Below are 18,081 nucleotides of genomic sequence, written 5' to 3'. Positions count from 1 at the left end.
CTTTATCAACTTAAGAGTTCTGAAGATAATAAACAAAAAAACAACAAAATAAACTAGCTAAACACCAATATGGAGGACCTGATATCTATGTTGTCTTTCTTAGACCATGTGTTCCAAGAAGTCTGGATTCATTTCTACACTGCTGTCATCTGTTTAATGGTGTTTAAAACATTTCTCAAACCACTCTTCCGGTTTAGTGTTAAATCTTGGAATTTCAAAAAAGCAGAAAAGATGTGTAGTATCAAATTCAATACTGGGGGTGGTTATTATCTGGACATTACTAACCCTGTATCGATGGTCTCTGTGAATACTTCCAAGAAAGCACTCCATGCATAAAACACAAGTTGGATCAACTGCACAGTCTCTGTAAAGTTAAAGAAAAAAAAATTAGGGTCATAAAATAACTATATTTTGCAACATTCTATTTCAACTGGAATCCATCAGAGAAAAGCAGTAACAGTGAAGTGCCTTGGTGTTAAAAGAAAGAAAATACTGCTTCCAAAGACCTCTCAGATGTTTGATTAATGAAGTCAGTCTAAGAACCTGCTTCTCCTACTGGATGTGTACTAGCAAATCTCTGAAGGCACATATTATTAGGAAGGTAAGTTCCCCCCCAAAGAGTTGGGGAAATCACATTTCACCGTAAACACAGATGTTATGAAATAAAATTTAAGTTTAATGAATTCTTAAGAAGTATCTTGAGATTTAAAATAACTTCCTCCAAACAGGTGTTTCAGACCAATGGTCTCCAAGGTGGTATGTATACACCCCCCAAAAGGCAAGAGGTCTAACTAGGCTGCAAGAAAATATTACAACTTATATTTCTATTTAAATTTAATTTAAAAGGAAAATGAGGCCCTGGCTGGTTGGCTCAATGGTAGAGCGTCGGCCTGGCGTGTTGGAGTCCCAGGTTCAATTCCCGGCCAGGGCACACAGGAGAAGCACCCATCTGCTTCTCCACCCCTCCCCCCTCTCTTTCCTCTCCGTCTCTCTCTTCCCCTCCCGCAGCCGAGGCTCCATTGGAGCAAAGTTTGCCCAGGCGCTAAGGATGGCTCTGTGGCCTCTGCCTCAGGCATTAGAATGGCTCTGATTGCGGCAGAGCATCGCCCCCTGGTGGCGTGCTGGGTGGATCCCAGTCGGGTGCATGCGGGAGTCTGTCTGACTGCATCCCCGTTTCCAACTTAAGAAAAATACAAAAAAAAAAAAAAAAAAAAAGGAAAGAAAAAATAAATAAATAAAAGGAAAATGAAATATTCTAAGTGATCAATATACAGACTGACATGAGTCTCCTCACTTGATCATACAACACATGTGGTTTATGGTTCATAAGATATCTTGACAGGAAAGGAAGAATTCCACAAGGTGGATGGGTCGACAGTGGGGTTCTCAGTTATTTCATTTGCTTTTGTCATACTGCCAGTTAGATACATTTACAGATCATACCTTTTTTCTATAAGCGTGCGTGGGGATGGGAGGGAGGAGAGGGAAAGGGAGGAAGGGAGAGAGATGAGAAGTATCAACTTGTAAATTGTGTCACTTTATTTGTTCATTGATTGCTCCTCATATGTGCCTTGACCAGGGGGCCCCAGCCGAGCCAGTGACCCCTTGCTGAAGGCAGCGACCTTGGGCTTCAAGCCAGCGACCATGGGGTCATGTCGATGATCCCACACTCAAGCCGGTGAGCCCATGCTCAAGCTGGATGATCAGGGTTTGGAACCTGCAATCTCAGCGACTCAGGTCAACGCTATATCCACTGCACCACCAGGCTACAGATAGAATTTTAAATAAGAGAATCTCTGTAATTTCATAAAATGAGATGAAGAGTTATGTGTATCTTTAAATTTTCCTTATTATGGTTCCTCTATTCTCATAGGCAACCACTCTAATGTGCTTATCATGTGTCTTTTTATTTATATATGTTCTTGCAAAATGTTTTTGAGTGCATGTATTTTTTTTTTTTGGAGAGGGGGAGATGGGGGGGGGGGGGAGAGAGAGAGAGAGAGAGAGAGAGAGAGAAAGAAACTTCAAGCTGCTCCTGTAGGTGCCCTGACCAGGGAATTGAACTGGCAACCTCCATGCTCCTGGATGATGATCCAACCAACCAAGCTATCCCGCTAGGGCTTTTTTTTTTTTTTTGAGAGACAGAGGAAGGAAGAAAGAAGGAGGGGGGGCAGAGAGAGAGAGGAGAGGTATGGGAGACATTCATTTGTTTTACTCAGTCCTAAAGGAAGCATTTATTTGTTTCACCCAGGCATACATTCATTGATTACTTTCAGTGTGTACCCTAACCAGAGATTGAACTGCAACCTTGTTGTTTTGGGACAACCCTCTTTATTTATTTATTTTTTTGACAGAGACAGAGAGAGAGCCAGAGAGAGGGACAGACAGGGACAGACAGGCAGGGAGATGAGAAGCATCAATTCTTCGTTGTGGCACTTTAGTTGTTCATTGATTGCTTTCTCATATGTGCCTTGACCAGGGGCTACAGTAGAGCAAGTGACCCCTTGCTCAAGCCAGCGACCTTTGGGCTCAAGTCAGCGACCACAGGGTCATGACTATGATCCCACACTCAAGCTGGTGAGCCTGTGCTCAAGTTGGATGAGCCTGTACTCAAGGCGGCAACCTTGGCGTTTCAAATCTGGGTCTTCCGCATCCCAGCTGATGCTCTATCTACTGCGCCACTGCATGGTCAGGCTCAGGACAACCCTCTTAACTGACTGAGCTTAAGGACAGGCAAGTGTATGTACTTTTAACGCATCCAAATCTTCCTGTTATATATCCCATTCTATACTTTTTCATTTCTGTAACATGAGCCGTTCATTTTGTATGTGTATATCTGAATTGTGGGCAGTGAACATATGATATGGTGTACAGAAAATGTGTTGTAGAACTGTGCACCTGAAACCTGTATAATTTTGTTAACTACTGTCACCCTAATAAACTCAAAAAGTCTTAAAATTAAACTCTGCTTAAAAAAAAAAAAGATCAAGTCTCTAGGTTTTTTAAAGAAACAAACTGAATAAACAACTCTTCTTACTGGAACTAAGTAGTTCTTCCATATTAGAGCTTTTTATTTCCAGACGGAGAAGCTATCCGTACCCCCTCTGACATTACTCAAGTCTCAGAATCTTATCTGAAGACTAAGTATTTGGTCTAAAATAGTCTTACAAATTCAGAATGGAAAATTTTCCTGTATATAAATAACCATGAGTAAATCCTAGAAAATAACTGGTTTACAATGAATATGATATTTCTACTAAACAAGTATGGAAATGTTCAACAAATAGGAACATGACAACAAGTTAATTAAAGTAGAAACAACGAAATAACATCATTAAAACTGTTCTGTGCTTTGAACAATGTAACAGATGTTTGCTCAACAAAAACGTGCTGAGCACCTAATGCACACAAGGCACAATTATATATGCCAAACACCTGCAAATGGGAGAGAGCAGCTTAAAGAGTGGTCTCAGGAGATGAGGGAGAGAGAGGTGCAGGCCAAGTCCACAATTCTGTCACCAGAAGCCCTTTCTCCAGCCTAATTATGATTTTTATTTAATATTCCTTACATGGACTTGGTGGTGCAGAAAACAGTACTGCAATACACCTTTATTTTCCAGTTAGGGGTCAGAGTGCGACTGTGGAGTAGTTCCCATATTTCAGAGTTTCAGGCACCAGCGGAATGACCCCCAAAAAGACCTTTTTTTTGGTAAGAACATTTCAAAACAAAACGAAACTACCTAATTCATTGCTTCCATATTTTTTTATTTCTGACAGAGATAGAGACAGAGAGAGGGACAGAGAGACAGGAAGGGAAAGAGATGAGAAGATCTTCATTGCGATGCCTCATTTGTTCATTGACTGCTTTCTCATATGTGCCTTGACCGTGGGGCTATAGCAGACTGAGTAACCCCTTGCTCAAGCTGGTGAGCCTTGCTCAAACCAGATGAACCCACGCTCAAGCCAGCAACCTTGGGGTTTCAAACCTGAGTCCTCTGAGTCCCAGTCTGACACTCTATCCCCTGCGCCAACTCCTGGTCAGGCTGCCTTCATCTTATATACTAATGTTTTAACAATAAAGAATATATCTTAGAATTTAGGAACTAAACAAATTTAGTTGCAAGAAAAACAGTACATTTTCCCCAGTTTTTTTCTCGTTTTACTGAGAATGAGTGAACAATTCATAAGACCAATGTATGAGAATAAAAAGGTAAAATGAAAAAAATAAAAGGACTTTAGAGTCAAAGAGCCCTGGTTTCAATTTTTTTTTTTTTTAAGTGAGAAGAGGGGAGATAGAAAAACAGACTCTTGCATGTGCCCTGACCAGGATTCCACCCGGCACCCTATCTGGGGCTGTTACTTGAATCAACTGAGCTATCCTCAGCACCTGGGGCGGACGCTTGAACTAACTGAGCCATAGCTGTGAGAGGGAAAGAGACATATGGTCGCTTCTCATGTGTGCCCTGACTGGAGATCAAACCCGGGACATCCGTATGCCAGGCTGATGTTCTATCCACTGAGCCAACCGGCCAGGGCCTGGTTTCAATTTTTATGACTGAAGGTAAGTCCCTTAAACCACTCTGAGCCTGTTTCCTAAGAAGTTTACAGGCGGCTTAAAGGTGATTATATACAAAATGCTTAGCATTAAATTGGTTGGTACTCCACAAACATAAGCAACTTTCATTGTAAAAATACAGTGTGGGACTGGTTATGACAGAGTTTAATTGGTACTGAACTAACCCTCCCACTGCCCACAGCCACAGCCCTAGATGAGCACATTTCCAGGCACTGAACAGGCAGCACTAGGACGCAATGACTAAGAGAAGGGAAATTCGTGAGCTGAGCCCCCTGATGGTCCCGCCTCTCACGGAGGGGTGAAATTCCCGCCTGCGGCACAATGAACTAGAGTCTAAACAGAGCAGGAAGGTTCTGTTGAGCTGAGACTAGATCAGAGTTTGGGACAACTGAAATAGCCCAGGGTCAGGGCACCAGAAGGTGGAATGTGTACAGGATGGGAGGAGCCAGGGAGGGGCAAAAGTCCACGTGAGAGTCACCAGTGAATGAGCTCTGGGCCGAGGGTTGGGCTGCACACGTCCTGGGCGACACTAGTTTACTGGAGAGTGGCCGCTATGGAACTGAGTGCCATGAGATACACGAAGTCTAGCAAGAGGACTCTGGAATTCTAGTCAAGCTAGACTCCCGCTGAGATACCAGAAAAGCCATGATTTCAGTTAAGGACCATGCACTTTAAAGTAAGACTTACTTCATATGTGCCCTATTCAGGATTGGGAGGAAGGCCCGGCACTGAGTGTGAAGCCCAAATGGGGTAACGGAGAGCAGCCATATAGAGCTGGTGGCAGGGGCCAAGAGGGCAGTTACAAACAGTGATGATCAAATTAGTAAATACTTTTTAGGATGGAAACCAGGGTTGTCAGAAGGGGGTTTCAAATACATAAAGGGGAAAAATGTGCAAGAAGCCGGTGGTGTCGGATTGGAACTGCAGAGATCACTAGACATGCCTGGTTCTCAGTAACTCTTTCAATATGGAGCTATAGATAAAGACCCACAGAGAGGGCCTAGGATTAGTGACGTACCCACAGCAGCAAGCACACCTAGTATCTTATTTCTAACACTAAAAAGGACCCAGGCTCCTTGGAGAAATGGTTGACTACAGGGCTGGGGAAGGGAAAAGTCCAAGATGTGCCTCACATATCTTGTGTCAGAAAGAAAAAGAAAATGCTCAAAGAATGACAGGGACATGAAAAAGAGCAAAGACAGTTTTGAGGGGCCTCTCACAGGTCAATGCGAGTGCAAGAATAATGGAACTCGATGAATACATACTAATATATATAAATGAATAAACTGAATATTTGATAAGAAACAGGCTATTTAATGGTCTCAAAATCCTTCATCACAAAATACTGACTACAGAGGGAAAAAAGTAATCTTCCAGTGAAGTCTTTCAGTCCCTTAATCAAGTGATCTAAGTTAACATCACCAGTTATCAAACAAATCAAAATCATATGCTACTTGATAAGGTACAATGAGAATAGGTGATTTCTGTGATATTTCTCTGAAAGATATAAACTCGAATCGTGAAGTGTATCAGACAAAGCCAAATTGAAAAACACATAAAAAATAACTGGCCTGAAATCGTCAAGTGTCAAGATCATGAAAGTCAAAAGAAAAACTGAGGAAATGCTCCAGAGACTGAAAATTAAAAGCCACGCCATACAAAAGCATGCTTTGAAACTGGTTCCTTTGGCTACAAAAGGCATTACTGGAACAACTGAACCCCAGTTCCTCATCTATATACCATGAGGGAAAGCTAGATCTACAACTCCAATACTGTATCAATTAAGGATTCAGAGAAGTACTTGTAAAGACCGACAAAAAACTAGATCTAATAGTCTTTTAATAAGTATATAAAAATATTCTATTGGGCCTTGGCTGGCTGGCTCAGTGGTAGAGCGTTGGCCCGGTGTGTGGAAGTCTCGGGTTCGATTTCCAGCCAGGGCACACAGGAAGCGCCCATCTGCTTCTCCACCCCTCCCCCTTTCCTTTCTCTCTTTCTCTTCCCCTCCCGCAGCCAAGGCTCCATTGGAACAAAATTGGCCCTGGGCACTGAGGACAGCTCCATGGCCTCTGCCTCAGGTGCTAGAATGGCTCTGGTTGTAACGGAGCAATGCCCCAGATGGGCAGAGCATCGCCTCCTGGTGGGCATGCTGGGTGGATCCCGGTCAGGCACATGACGGAGTCTGTTTCACTGCCTCCCTGCTTCTCTTCAGAAAAATACAAGAAAAAAAAAATTCTACTGGACCTGACCCGTGGGAGTGCAGTGGACAGAGCGTTGACCTGGGACACTGAGGTCCCAGGGTCAAAATCGCAAGGCTGCCAGATTGAGCGTGGGCTCATACAGCTTGAGTACAGGCTCACCAGCTTGAATGAAGCACAAGGCTCATGAGCCCAAGGCCACTGGCTTGAGCAAGGGGGCACTGGCTCGGCTTGAGCCCCCCAGTCAAGGCACATATGAGAACCAACCAATGAACAACTAAAGTGACACAACTATTAGTTGATGATTCTCATCTGTCTCCCTGCCTATATCTTTCTCAAAAAAAAAAAAAAAAAAAAAAAAAATACACACACACACGTATATATATCAGTATTGTAACCATGCTGATAAAGGTGACCATTGATACTCAGAGGTTTTCCCAAAAATTACAAGAAAAAGTCTTATGGAAAAATATGTTATACAATGCCTCAATTAATAGTATATCCAGGCCCTGGCCAGTTAGCTCAGTGGATAGAGTGTTGGCCTAGTGTGTGGATGTTCAGGGTTCAATTCCTGGTCAGGGCACACAGGAGAAGAGACCATTTGTTTCTCTCCCTATTCCTTTCTTGCAGTCAGTGGCTGGATTGGTTTGAGTGTCAACCCTGAAGTAAGCTTGGTTGGTCTGAGCATGTCAGCCTCAGGTGCTAAAAATAGCTGTTGATTTGAGCATGGCCCCAGAAGGAGGTTGTTGGTTAGGTCCTGGCCAGAACACATACGGGAGTCTGTCTCACTGTCTCTCATCCTCTCACTTAAAAAAATAAAAATAAAAGAAACAGTACACCCACAGAACAGATTATCTAGTTATATTAACTGATAAGACCAGATGTCAAAATTTTGTTAAACAGTGAAAGAAAAATTTATTCCAGTATAGAGAACATAGATAACATACTCTCTTTCTTATGTCTGTTTGCACATGTGTGTTTAAGAGAATTTTATATATAGGCCTGCATATGCATATAAAACTTCTGAAAAGATACGTAAGAAAATGTTAACGACTAGTTCTGAGAAATAGGAAAAGAAAGTCATAAAGGAGATGAGTATTTTCCCATCTTCTACTCTAGTATACTCAATTCTCCATAAGACGTTAAAATAAATAAATAAAAATAGCAGTACTTCTACAACACTCAGATCACAGTTCCGAACTGTCACTCCCAACCAAAAGAAAACTTCTTGCAGAAATGGCTGATTATAACCTAACCTACACATGTAGCCTAGCAAGTAACCGAGCATAACTACCCTTCCTTTAGACTTTATAACTCTGTCTCGAGGAATCTATAACTCACTCAGATAAGTCTACAATTTGTAAGGTTTGTGTAATGCTATCTTGAAAGTTTGCTTCAAGTTTCACAGAAAGACCAAGACTTGGTCAGACTCGTGTGTGTACTACCCTACCATCCCTGATGCTGATGACTGCTACACTGTTTTTCGGGAACAAGCCCAGGGTATTTTGCAGGACCGGGGGTGGGGGTGGGGGTCCTGAGACAGTCTGGAGCAGCTGAAGAACCCTCCAGTGACCTCCTCCTGAACTTTCCTCACTATACCCTCATTCGAACACTAAAACCTCCACCCAGATCATAGTTTTGAACATGATATATGTCTAAGCATGTTTCCGACTGCGCGAGCGCTGGCAAGTCCCCACCCATACATGCAATGGCACAGTCTACCCTGATGTTTGTGCATGATTCCCCTCATAAACAGAAGGATTGGGTGTTTGTCCTGGCCTGCTGGCTCACAATAAAAATTCTTCTCAGAAAATCATCTTTTAGCTGGCAACTACTGAGCACTCGGACCTGGTTCGGTCTGGTAACATGATCCTAGGTGGGTCAGAGTAAGTAAAAAATGAGCTGTGGACGTCTTGAGCCAGAGAGCAAAGCAGCACTCCAACACTACTGAAGGCCTGTGCAAAGGATAAAGCAGCTAGTGTGACACGGCTCCCACAGGCCAAATATGGGATAATGTGAACATCAACAATCACTGTAACTTAAAAACTATCAAGAAAACCAAGGAAGCGATTATGACAAGAGTCAAGGTAGCAATTAATTGTGGGGTAGGCAGAAACCACAGAGTGCGTTTCTGGAATGCTGGTGATATCCTATTTCTTGATCTGGAAAATAATCACATGAATGTTTTATAATTACTTATTACACTGCATATATAAATACTTGCTATGTACTCTTTTTTCTCTTTATATTATCCTTCATAATTTGAAATCAAAGATTTAAAGTTTCAGGTGAAAAAAAAGTCAAGTACAAACAAGTGTTTTTTAGAAAGAGAACTGCAATATTTTACCTGCAAGAGTATGTAGGCTCTCCTACTTTAAAAACACGACCACAAAGATGAGAAGGTTTGTTCGCTTGTTCAAGTTTTGAAAATCCAAACGCAGGATCTTCCCCGCAAAGGTACCACTCCATCGGCCCCAACAGGACATGCTGGGCCAGTGTGTCTTCTTTCTGCGGAACAGGGTTGGGGCCCCTGCAGTAGATTTTGGGGACATAGTGGGCTAAATGCTGGTACACTTCTCTAGTAAGATCAGTTGCTTGCAGCCATTTCTTTAAAGAAAGATAAAAAGAAAAAAGAGTTGTAAAGAATGTCAATAAACTAATTTGAACAAATCTATTTTCTTTAGGTTTAATAATGATAAGAGTCTTATAAATAATTTTATTGACAACATTCATCACTGTATGTCTTCTTTCCAAAAAGGACAAGATTTATAACTCTATTAAATTACAAATTATTTTAGAATCCTACTTAAAGGGAAAGTAAAATTAAAGTGAAATGAGCCCCTCTTCTCAACTCTCAACTCGAGGAGCAACCTTCTGTAGGCAGTACAGGACTAGGACCACAATAAGGCATTATATAACTCACTCGCCATCGAGTCCGTTTGACCTTTTTTTTTTTTTTTTTTTAAAGAGAGACAGAGGGAGGGAGAAGGAGTGGGGGGTAAGCATCAATTCATAGCAGTTGCTTCTCATATGTGCCTTGACCAGGCAAGCCCAGGGTTTTGAACCGGCAACCTCAGCATTTCAGGTCAATGCTTTATCCACTGCGCCACCATAGGCCAGGCTGTGGTTTTATTGAAAGCAGAAATAAAGCAGATCCCAGGCCTGCAGTTTCTAAACATATGGGAAGCAATCAAGGAATGAACATTTAGTGGAACAACAGAAGAATGTTTCTTGCCTGACTGTAGTGGATAGAGCATTGACCTGGGATCTGAAGACCCAGATTCGAAACCCCGAAGTTGCCAGCTTGAGCGTGGGATCATAGACATGACCCCATGGTTGCTGGCTTGAACAAGGGGTCACAGGCTCAGCTGGAGCACCCCCCCCAGTCAAGACACATATGAGAAAGCAATTAATGAACAACTAAGGTGCCACAACTACGACTTGATGCTTCTCATCTCTCCCTTCCTGTCTCTCAGTCTCTATCTATCTCTCTTGCGTGTGCTAAAAATAAAAATTAAAAAATATGCTTCTTTCTCTTCCTCTTTCTGTCTAAAATCAATGAAAAATAAAAAAAAATAAAAAATATAAAATAACTCACTTCTACAAAAATGCAGTTAACTGAATTAGTGACACAGATCCAGCGTTTACCTATGACTTTTTAAATTCCAAATTACAACCTCAACAAAAGAGTTCATGTTCAAATGATGTCTAACAGCACAAGACAACAGAGTAAGAGCTTCATTTTAACTCTTACTTGTACAAGCTTTCAACCACTTCCTTCCGTCTAAAAAGAGCATATATACTGACCTGTGGTGGCACAGTGGATAAAGCGTCAACCTGGAAACGCTGAGGTTGCCGGTTCAAAACCCTGGACTCGCATGGTCGAGGCACATATGGGAGTTGATGCTTCCTGCTCCTCCCCCTTTCTCTCTCTCTCTCTCTCCCCCCCCCATAATGAATAATAAAATCTAAAAAAAAAAAGTTACAAATCTAAAAAAAATAAAAATAGCATATAAAGAGACTTTAAATATTCATGAGGTGGCATATATTAACTTTCTAGTCAATTGCACATTTCAGAGAACTTTTATTAAAATGTAAAAAAACTTGTTCATAAGTTAAAGGGCTTGATGGAAGTTTTATGTAAGAAGAAAAGAGGCTAAATTACTCTTAAAAAGACAGCTCTTTTTGGGAGACAATCCCACAACTTTGTTTTTTTCTCCCTTTAGAGCAGCGGCTCTAAATCTAAATCACACATACAAGTACACCCAGGCACACACACGCAGAGTTCAGTAATTATAAAAGAATGAGAAAAAATATAGTAGTCAACAATAAAAGTCAAAGAGTCATCAACCAACAAGGAAACTAGAATCTAATTCTTTGAACTAAAAAAACAACAAACAAAACACTTTTGGGTTACATTCAAGGGTAAATGTCCAGTGTTTCACCCATTCTCAGCAAACCCTATTTAAAATATGAATGAAAATAGAGTCAAATTATCCTAAGCAATTTACTGTTTATGAAAGAAAAATTAAATATTAAGATTCAAAAAACTGCCCTGGCTGGATAGCTCGGTTGGTTGGAACATTGTTTCAGAGCCCAGAGGATGCCAGATCGATTCCCCGGTCAGGGCCCGTACGGGAGCAGCTCCATGTTCCTGTCTCTCTCTCTCTCTCTCTCTCTCAAAAAAAAAAAAAGATTCAAAGAATTCCCAGGTGGGTACTAGAATTATTGGGGCATCACTTCATAAATCATATTGTCTAACCATTACACTGTACACTGAAATTTATCAAATAATATTGAATATCAACTGTAACTGAAAAATAGACTCAAAGAATTCACCTCCATGATCCTGGAAAATTATGCTTCAGGTAATTTTAAAAGTTTACTTTTAAAAGCAACTTTTGTTTTTATTTTTACGTTCCCATTTCTCTTAAAACTTCACTTGCAGAATTTTAATGCTTTCTAAAAGAAATCATGTTGTTTTGCAATTCCAACAACACTGACAAGTCAAATCTGTTCAAACATTTCTTATACAAAAAATTCAGAAACTATTATCAGCTTTCGGTTATGGGAAAAAAAATCAGCTAACTTATATAAAATATATTATTAATAAACAAGCATTTCATTCTAAATATTACTTATCACATGTTATTATAAATTATTAACAAGATATTAAAATCTGGTTCAAGAAAGGCAGGCATATATTCCAAATTCAAACATGTGATAGATTTGGGATTTTTTACAGGCATTTTAGTGTCACTAAATTTAAATAATATATAAAATTAAGTATCTTTATATGAAAATTCTATACCAGAGATACTGAATGACTAACTTGCAACAGCATAAATTAAAAGGGGAAAAGTTATGAAGAGAAAGTGAGCAGGAAGATAAAGTCTTTGGCTGCCTTTCAGAACTCCTCATGTATTTCTCAAGAGTGAAATCTCCGGCTTTTCACATTAGTTCCCACCAACATAAGCTTCTAGTGTGTTTAACATGAAAAACTATTGAGATTTCTAATTTGGTTAATTTGTCCTTATTTCAGACACCTGTGGCTGTCACACCAATGTACACAGCAGAATAATAAACACTGCAGCACTGGAAGTCCTTGACAGGGAAGTGAAGAAACTGTCAACTCATTTCACTAAAGTAAACATGTTATGACAATGTTTCTGGGAGCGTTCCTTTTTTTGAATGCTAAATCGAAGCCTGGGGATGGGGTGCAACTACAATAAACACAAAAACGAAGATTCCCTAGAGGTTAGCTTTTTTACATTACCGAATTATTCTACACCCAATTAAAATTATATCCTCTTTACCACGTCTGATTTGCTTTCCAACAAGGATAATCAACATGTAAGTTAATTGTAAAACAACAATTGCTACTGCAGAAATGGAGTTTTCAGGACTATATATTATAAGGAAATACTTAAATCACATTATGATTTCTAAAAAAGGAATAAAAGCATTCACAAGTCAAAATAATATACAAACTCAATAATAAAAGACAAAAAAAATCTTATTTAAAAACAGGCCAAAGATAGGAATTGAAACTTCCAAAAAGAAGATATATAAATAGCCAAAAACTCATGAAAGGATGCTCACTCAACATCGCCCTGAGTGGCTCAGTGGATAAGCATTGTGCCAGCACAGAGGTTGTGGGTTCCATTCCTGGTCAAGGCACGTACAAGAAGCAATGAATGAGCACAAAACTAAACTGAATGAGTTGATGCTTTTCTCTCTCTCTCTCTCAAATCAATGGGGAAAAAAAAGTTCAACGTCACAAGTCATAGGGAAATACAAACCAAAATTACAACCAGTGCTCAACTTAAGACCACGATATTGGTTCCGACAGACTGGTCATAGGTACGATTTGGTCATAAGTTGAGTAGGTTATATGTACAGTACTGTGAAATGATGTTATAAAAACCTTTAAGTCATATTTTATCATAATTTTCTCTCATTATTGTTATATATCATAATTTTTTTTGTTCATTTTATGCCATTTGTATCATCTCTATACCATTTTGTTTCTTATTTTTACATTCGTCAGGTTTAAGTAAAACACTGCATTACCAGTACAACTGGTTTAATATTTGCAAAACATAAAAAATAAAAAATACCATAGGAAACATTTTCCCAATTGCAAAACATATCAAAATATAGAAACACGTAGGAAATATTTTATTGGCCAGCACTGCCGTACGCCCAGCTGGGCAACGCTTGCGCTGCCAGACGCGGAGCAGTCATGGCTAGCGATTGTGGTCGTAAAGTCGAATGGTCGTAAGTGGATCAATAGCTGTACAAGCATATATGTACTACTTCACAACCAATAGAATGGCTATAATAAAAAAAAACAGTAACAAGTGTTGACAAGGATGTGAAGAAAGCCACATCCTTCATACTCTGTTGGTGGGAATGTAAAATGATATAGACACTTCAGGGGAAACAATTTAGGGGTTCCTCAAAGACGTTAAAAATAGAATTACCATTTGACCTAGCAATATCTCTCCTGAGTATAAGCCCAAAGAAATAAAAACATATGTACCCACAAAAATACTGTATACAAATATGCATAGCAGCATGATTCACAATATCTGAAAAGTGGAAACAACCCAAATATTCACCAACTGATGAACAAATAAAGTATGGGATATGCATAACAATGGAATATTACTTTGCAATAAAAAGGAATGGAGTATAAATGAAAAACCCAAACACAAAAGACAGCATACTGTACCATTCTATTTATATAAAATTTCTAGAATGGGAAAATCAACGGAGTCCAAAAACAGATTAGTAGTAGCCTAAAGTTTGGAAGTTTAGGTAATAAAGAGGATTGACTGCTGGCCCTGGCTGGTTAGCTCAGTCGGTTAAGAATGTCATTCTGAAACAACAAGGTTGCAGGTTCGATCCCTGGTCAGGAAGCAACAACAAAAATGCATGACTGAGTGGAACAAAAAATGCTTCCCTTCTCTCTTCTTCTCTCTGTCTCTCTCAAGATCGATAAAGGTTGTGCCTGGCCTGTGGAAGTGCAGTGGATAAAACGCTGACCTGGAACCCTGAGGTCGCTGGTTCGAAATCCCAGGCTTGCCTGGTCAAGGCACATATGGGAGTTGATGCTTCCTGCTCCTCCTCCCTTCTCTCTCTCTCTCTCTCTCTCTTTCTAAAAAATGAATAAATAAAACCTTTAAAAAATATATCAATAAAGGTTAAGCCCTGGCCAGAGCATGGTTGGCTGGAGCATTGTCCTGGAGCGTAGAGGTTGCAGATTTGATTCCCCGGTCAGGGCACGTACAGGAGCAGCTCCATGTTCCTCCCTCTCTCTCTCTCTCTGACCCTCTTAAAAAAAAAAAAGGAGAGGATTGACTGCTAATGGGTATAGGATTATTGTTTGGGGGTGATAAAAATGTTCTAAAATTGACTGTGGTGATGTTTGCACAACTCTGTAAATATAGTAAAAACCACAGAATTAAACTGTGTATTTGAATACTATATAAAACTGTTAAAAAATTTTAAGCAAAAAAATAACCAAGGCATAAAACTTCTATAATAATATGTATTTCTTTTATACTTGGGGGAAAATAACATTACTTCTTAAATCATACTCATCCATTGGAACATATTATAATCAAATCCGTAGAGCACCCAACATAGACTCAAAAAGTGTCAGAAAAGTCGTACCTGTGGAATCAGTTCCACCAAGAAAAACAGAAGACTGAGAAGGGAGGTTCTCTTTAATATCCTAAACTTAAAAGTATTGAGAGTGCTACATGCTTTTATTTGTGAGGCATACTAGTTAGGCGAGTCCTTCCTCCTCATAATAGAAGAGAAGCCATGTGTAAATAAAATGGTTCCCAGGACACTAGTGCTTACTAAGTAATTTCAAATGGATGTGATCCCAACAAGCCACAGTATCAGAGGTCCAAAGGCTGCAATAGCTACTTCCTTTAAGTGCTTACCCTCCCCAAACTGACTTCTAACCTGAGAAAACTTGATTCATTTCAATATGTGATAAAGAGCTATGCTGGAACTTAAGTTGAATACACACAATAAACCCTTCACAGGCCCTGGCTAGTGGCTCAGCGGACAGAGCGCGCCAGCCTGGCGTATGGATGTCCCAGGTTCGATTCCCGGTCAGGGAACACAGGAGAAGTGACCATCTGCTTCTCTCTGCCCCTCTCTCCCACTTCCGCAGCCGGTGGCTTGATTGGTTTGCACATCCTCCCCAGGCACTGAGGATAGCTTGGCTGGGTGAGAGGAGGGGAGATCGTGAGACAGACTCCCACATGCGCCCCAATTGGGATCCACCTGGAAACCGTGTCTGGGGCCATGCTTGAATAGAGCTATTCTTAGCACCTGAGGTAGACTAGCTCTGACAAACGGAGCTATCCTCAGCACCTGGGCCCTAGCTGGAACCAGTGAAAGGGAAGAGGGAGAAAAGGGGAGAGAAGCAGAATTAAGTCCAAATCAATAAATTCTGATTGCGTTTCCCTCCATTTTCTCTGTTGCACCTGCTTCAGAATTGCACTAAACCAGACCTAGGTGCACAGGTCTCTGGCACTGGTTTTCCAACTGGTTTCCTCAGGAACCTCACCAAGTTGAAGTTCTGATCTAATTAGTAGTTGCACTTGCAGGATTTTGAAAACAAGAGTACATAGCCTGTATCACTGGGCCAACAGACACGAGAAATTCGGTGGGAGTAAAAGAAAATATTACTTTGAAGAAAATACCAGAATAGTTATCAATATGGATATTAACGGGATGACATGGAGACAGAGAACCATGATTGCCATTTTACTGTTTACTTGTAACACTTTTTCTTTTTTAAATCTCTTTGCTAAATGAAAGGCCCCTGGGGGCTGGAAATCCTTGGGTGGTTGTAATATTAAGCAGAAAGTACTATAAATGAAAATTGACCTAGATTAAACAAGTCGGTTAAAAAAAAAAAGCAAGTGCTTATCATTCAACTATGTATTTCTTTAAACTTTTCACCTCTACTCCTGTCATTTGTTCCATCCTCTCTGACTTTCGTGTCCTCATCAATTCACCCAAAATAACTCCTCACTGACCAGCATCCCTACAGCGACCCGCAAAATTTTTGTTCATTACATTGTGGATCCAAGTTCACTCCCTTCCTAGTAGCTTTTTAAACAGAAGGCCTTAGCGATGAGGCCTGAGCTGTTTTGGTCCATTCATAATAATTTTGGACAATCTGTTCTAATGGGTGTTCCCTGTCTTTGAAGAAAGATGCCATCGAGATTATTAAAGTAATCATCTTACAACCCTGCTACTTATTTACACGAGCATATTCTTACTACATCAAGTGCAACACCGGGTTTGAATGGTTTTAGTTTGGGGCATAACTTGTTCCCACTATGCTGTGACCAAACCTCACATTATTCAACTTCTGTTTATCGAAGGCTGGTCTTTCAAAGTTTAATGTAATGTTTGTTCTCCACTCAACTACCCCCAAAACTCCTAGAAAAATTAGTTTTTTGATCTCCCAGCGCCCACTACGTCTTTCTCACACTCCGCAAGTGTGGCGAAACACTGCTTTCCGCACACTCATCAACGCTGTTGACTGACCAAACCCGTGTAAAAACGCACGGAAGAGGGGAAAGAGGAAGAACAGCGTCGTTTGCATCCTTTGGTGCTCAGGGCTGTCCCAGAAACAAAGTAGGGACTCGTTGAAAGGTGGCATTTTTCGGTGGAGGAGCCAACGCTCCTCTTGATCTCAGGAAAAGGAATCAGGCAGAGAAAGTAGGGCGATTATACCCAAAACACCAGGAAATCTTCTCCTCCCGTCTTGCAGGACCTGGCATAATGTGCTGAGGACTTATTGGGAGCGTGGGGAAAAGAGGAATAATGAAAAGCTGCTTGTTCTCCCGGGCAGAAAGGGACTGGAAAGGCGGCTGGTGCACAGAGCAGCTCCGGGGGCTATTTGAGGATAAAGAGCGAAGGAAAGGGGCAGGATCGGTGGCCTCCCCCGACAGCTCCCCACTAGGGGAGGCCGGAGAGCCGGACGCGGTGGTTACACCAAGTCAAGGCCCGGCCGCTCCGGCATTTCCAGGAGTCAGTCCTCCCACGGGGTTCGGCTTGCAAGGGCCGGACGTCCCCACCCGGGTCCCGGCACTCACCCCCGCGGTCTTCTCAGCCGAACATTCCGGCAGACTCTGGTCGAAGGCCGGCACCTCCGGCTCCAGCTCCGACGCCATCTTCTCTCGTCCTCCTCCCCAGCGCTGACGCCGCTACCGCCGCCCCAAGGGCCGCGGCCTGGCCACAGCCCCGGTGGCCGAGATCGCCACCTCTGCCCCAGACAGTCTGTCCGGAGCCGTCCAGCCGGCGGCGGGTGTAGAAGACGAAAAGTAGCGTGGAGAGAGCAAGTAGAGCAAGTCAGAAGGGACGGCGGCCTCCTGGGTTCCCTCCCGGGCTCAGCGCCCAAGAGTCAAGTCACTGCCTCGTCCCTGCTCCGGGGAAGGACACAAGACACCCCTTTTCTGGCATTCTCCCTCGCTTCTACCGTGTCCCGCACCGGGAAAGGGGCAATAACACCCAAGAGAGGAAGCAAAGCATCCTGGGAACCGTAGTCGTGCTAGGCACAGCCGGGAAGAAGTCAAGCCCTTATAGGGTACGCCCATGGGCATTGTGGGAGTTGTAGTCCATCTCCTAACGAGAGACTGAGCATAAGGCATTTAAGTAGGCGGGGCTTTTCTGCACAAGTAGAATCATGGGAAAAGAATAACTGGAAAGAAGCGCCCACCTGGGAAGAGGCGGAAGAGCAAGATATTGTGGGAATTGTAGTTTTAC

General features: G+C 41.6%; 1 protein-coding gene across 4 annotated transcripts in view; it reads right to left on the bottom strand.

Annotated features, from left to right (window-relative positions):
* Nucleotides 1–17,851, bottom strand: part of UBR2 (ubiquitin protein ligase E3 component n-recognin 2) — a 107,748-nt gene extending 89,897 nt beyond the window's left edge. For all 4 annotated transcript variants that reach the window (XM_066248704.1, XM_066248612.1, XM_066248785.1 and 1 more), the window contains exons 1-3: nt 17,412–17,851; nt 9,122–9,381; nt 286–364 (exon numbers count right to left, since the gene is read on the bottom strand). In XM_066248704.1, coding sequence (XP_066104801.1) covers nt 286–364; nt 9,122–9,381; nt 17,412–17,489 — 417 coding nt within the window. In that variant the 5' untranslated portion in view covers nt 17,490–17,851. The remainder of the gene's footprint in view (nt 1–285; nt 365–9,121; nt 9,382–17,411) is intronic.
* Between the last annotated feature and the right edge of the window lie 230 nt (nt 17,852–18,081).

The sequence above is a fragment of the Saccopteryx bilineata genome, chromosome 1 (assembly GCF_036850765.1).
Source record: "Saccopteryx bilineata isolate mSacBil1 chromosome 1, mSacBil1_pri_phased_curated, whole genome shotgun sequence".
NCBI lineage: Eukaryota > Metazoa > Chordata > Mammalia > Chiroptera > Emballonuridae > Saccopteryx > Saccopteryx bilineata.
The sequence above is the reverse complement of the archived record's forward strand: the minus strand, read 5'-3'. Positions and strand labels throughout refer to the sequence as shown.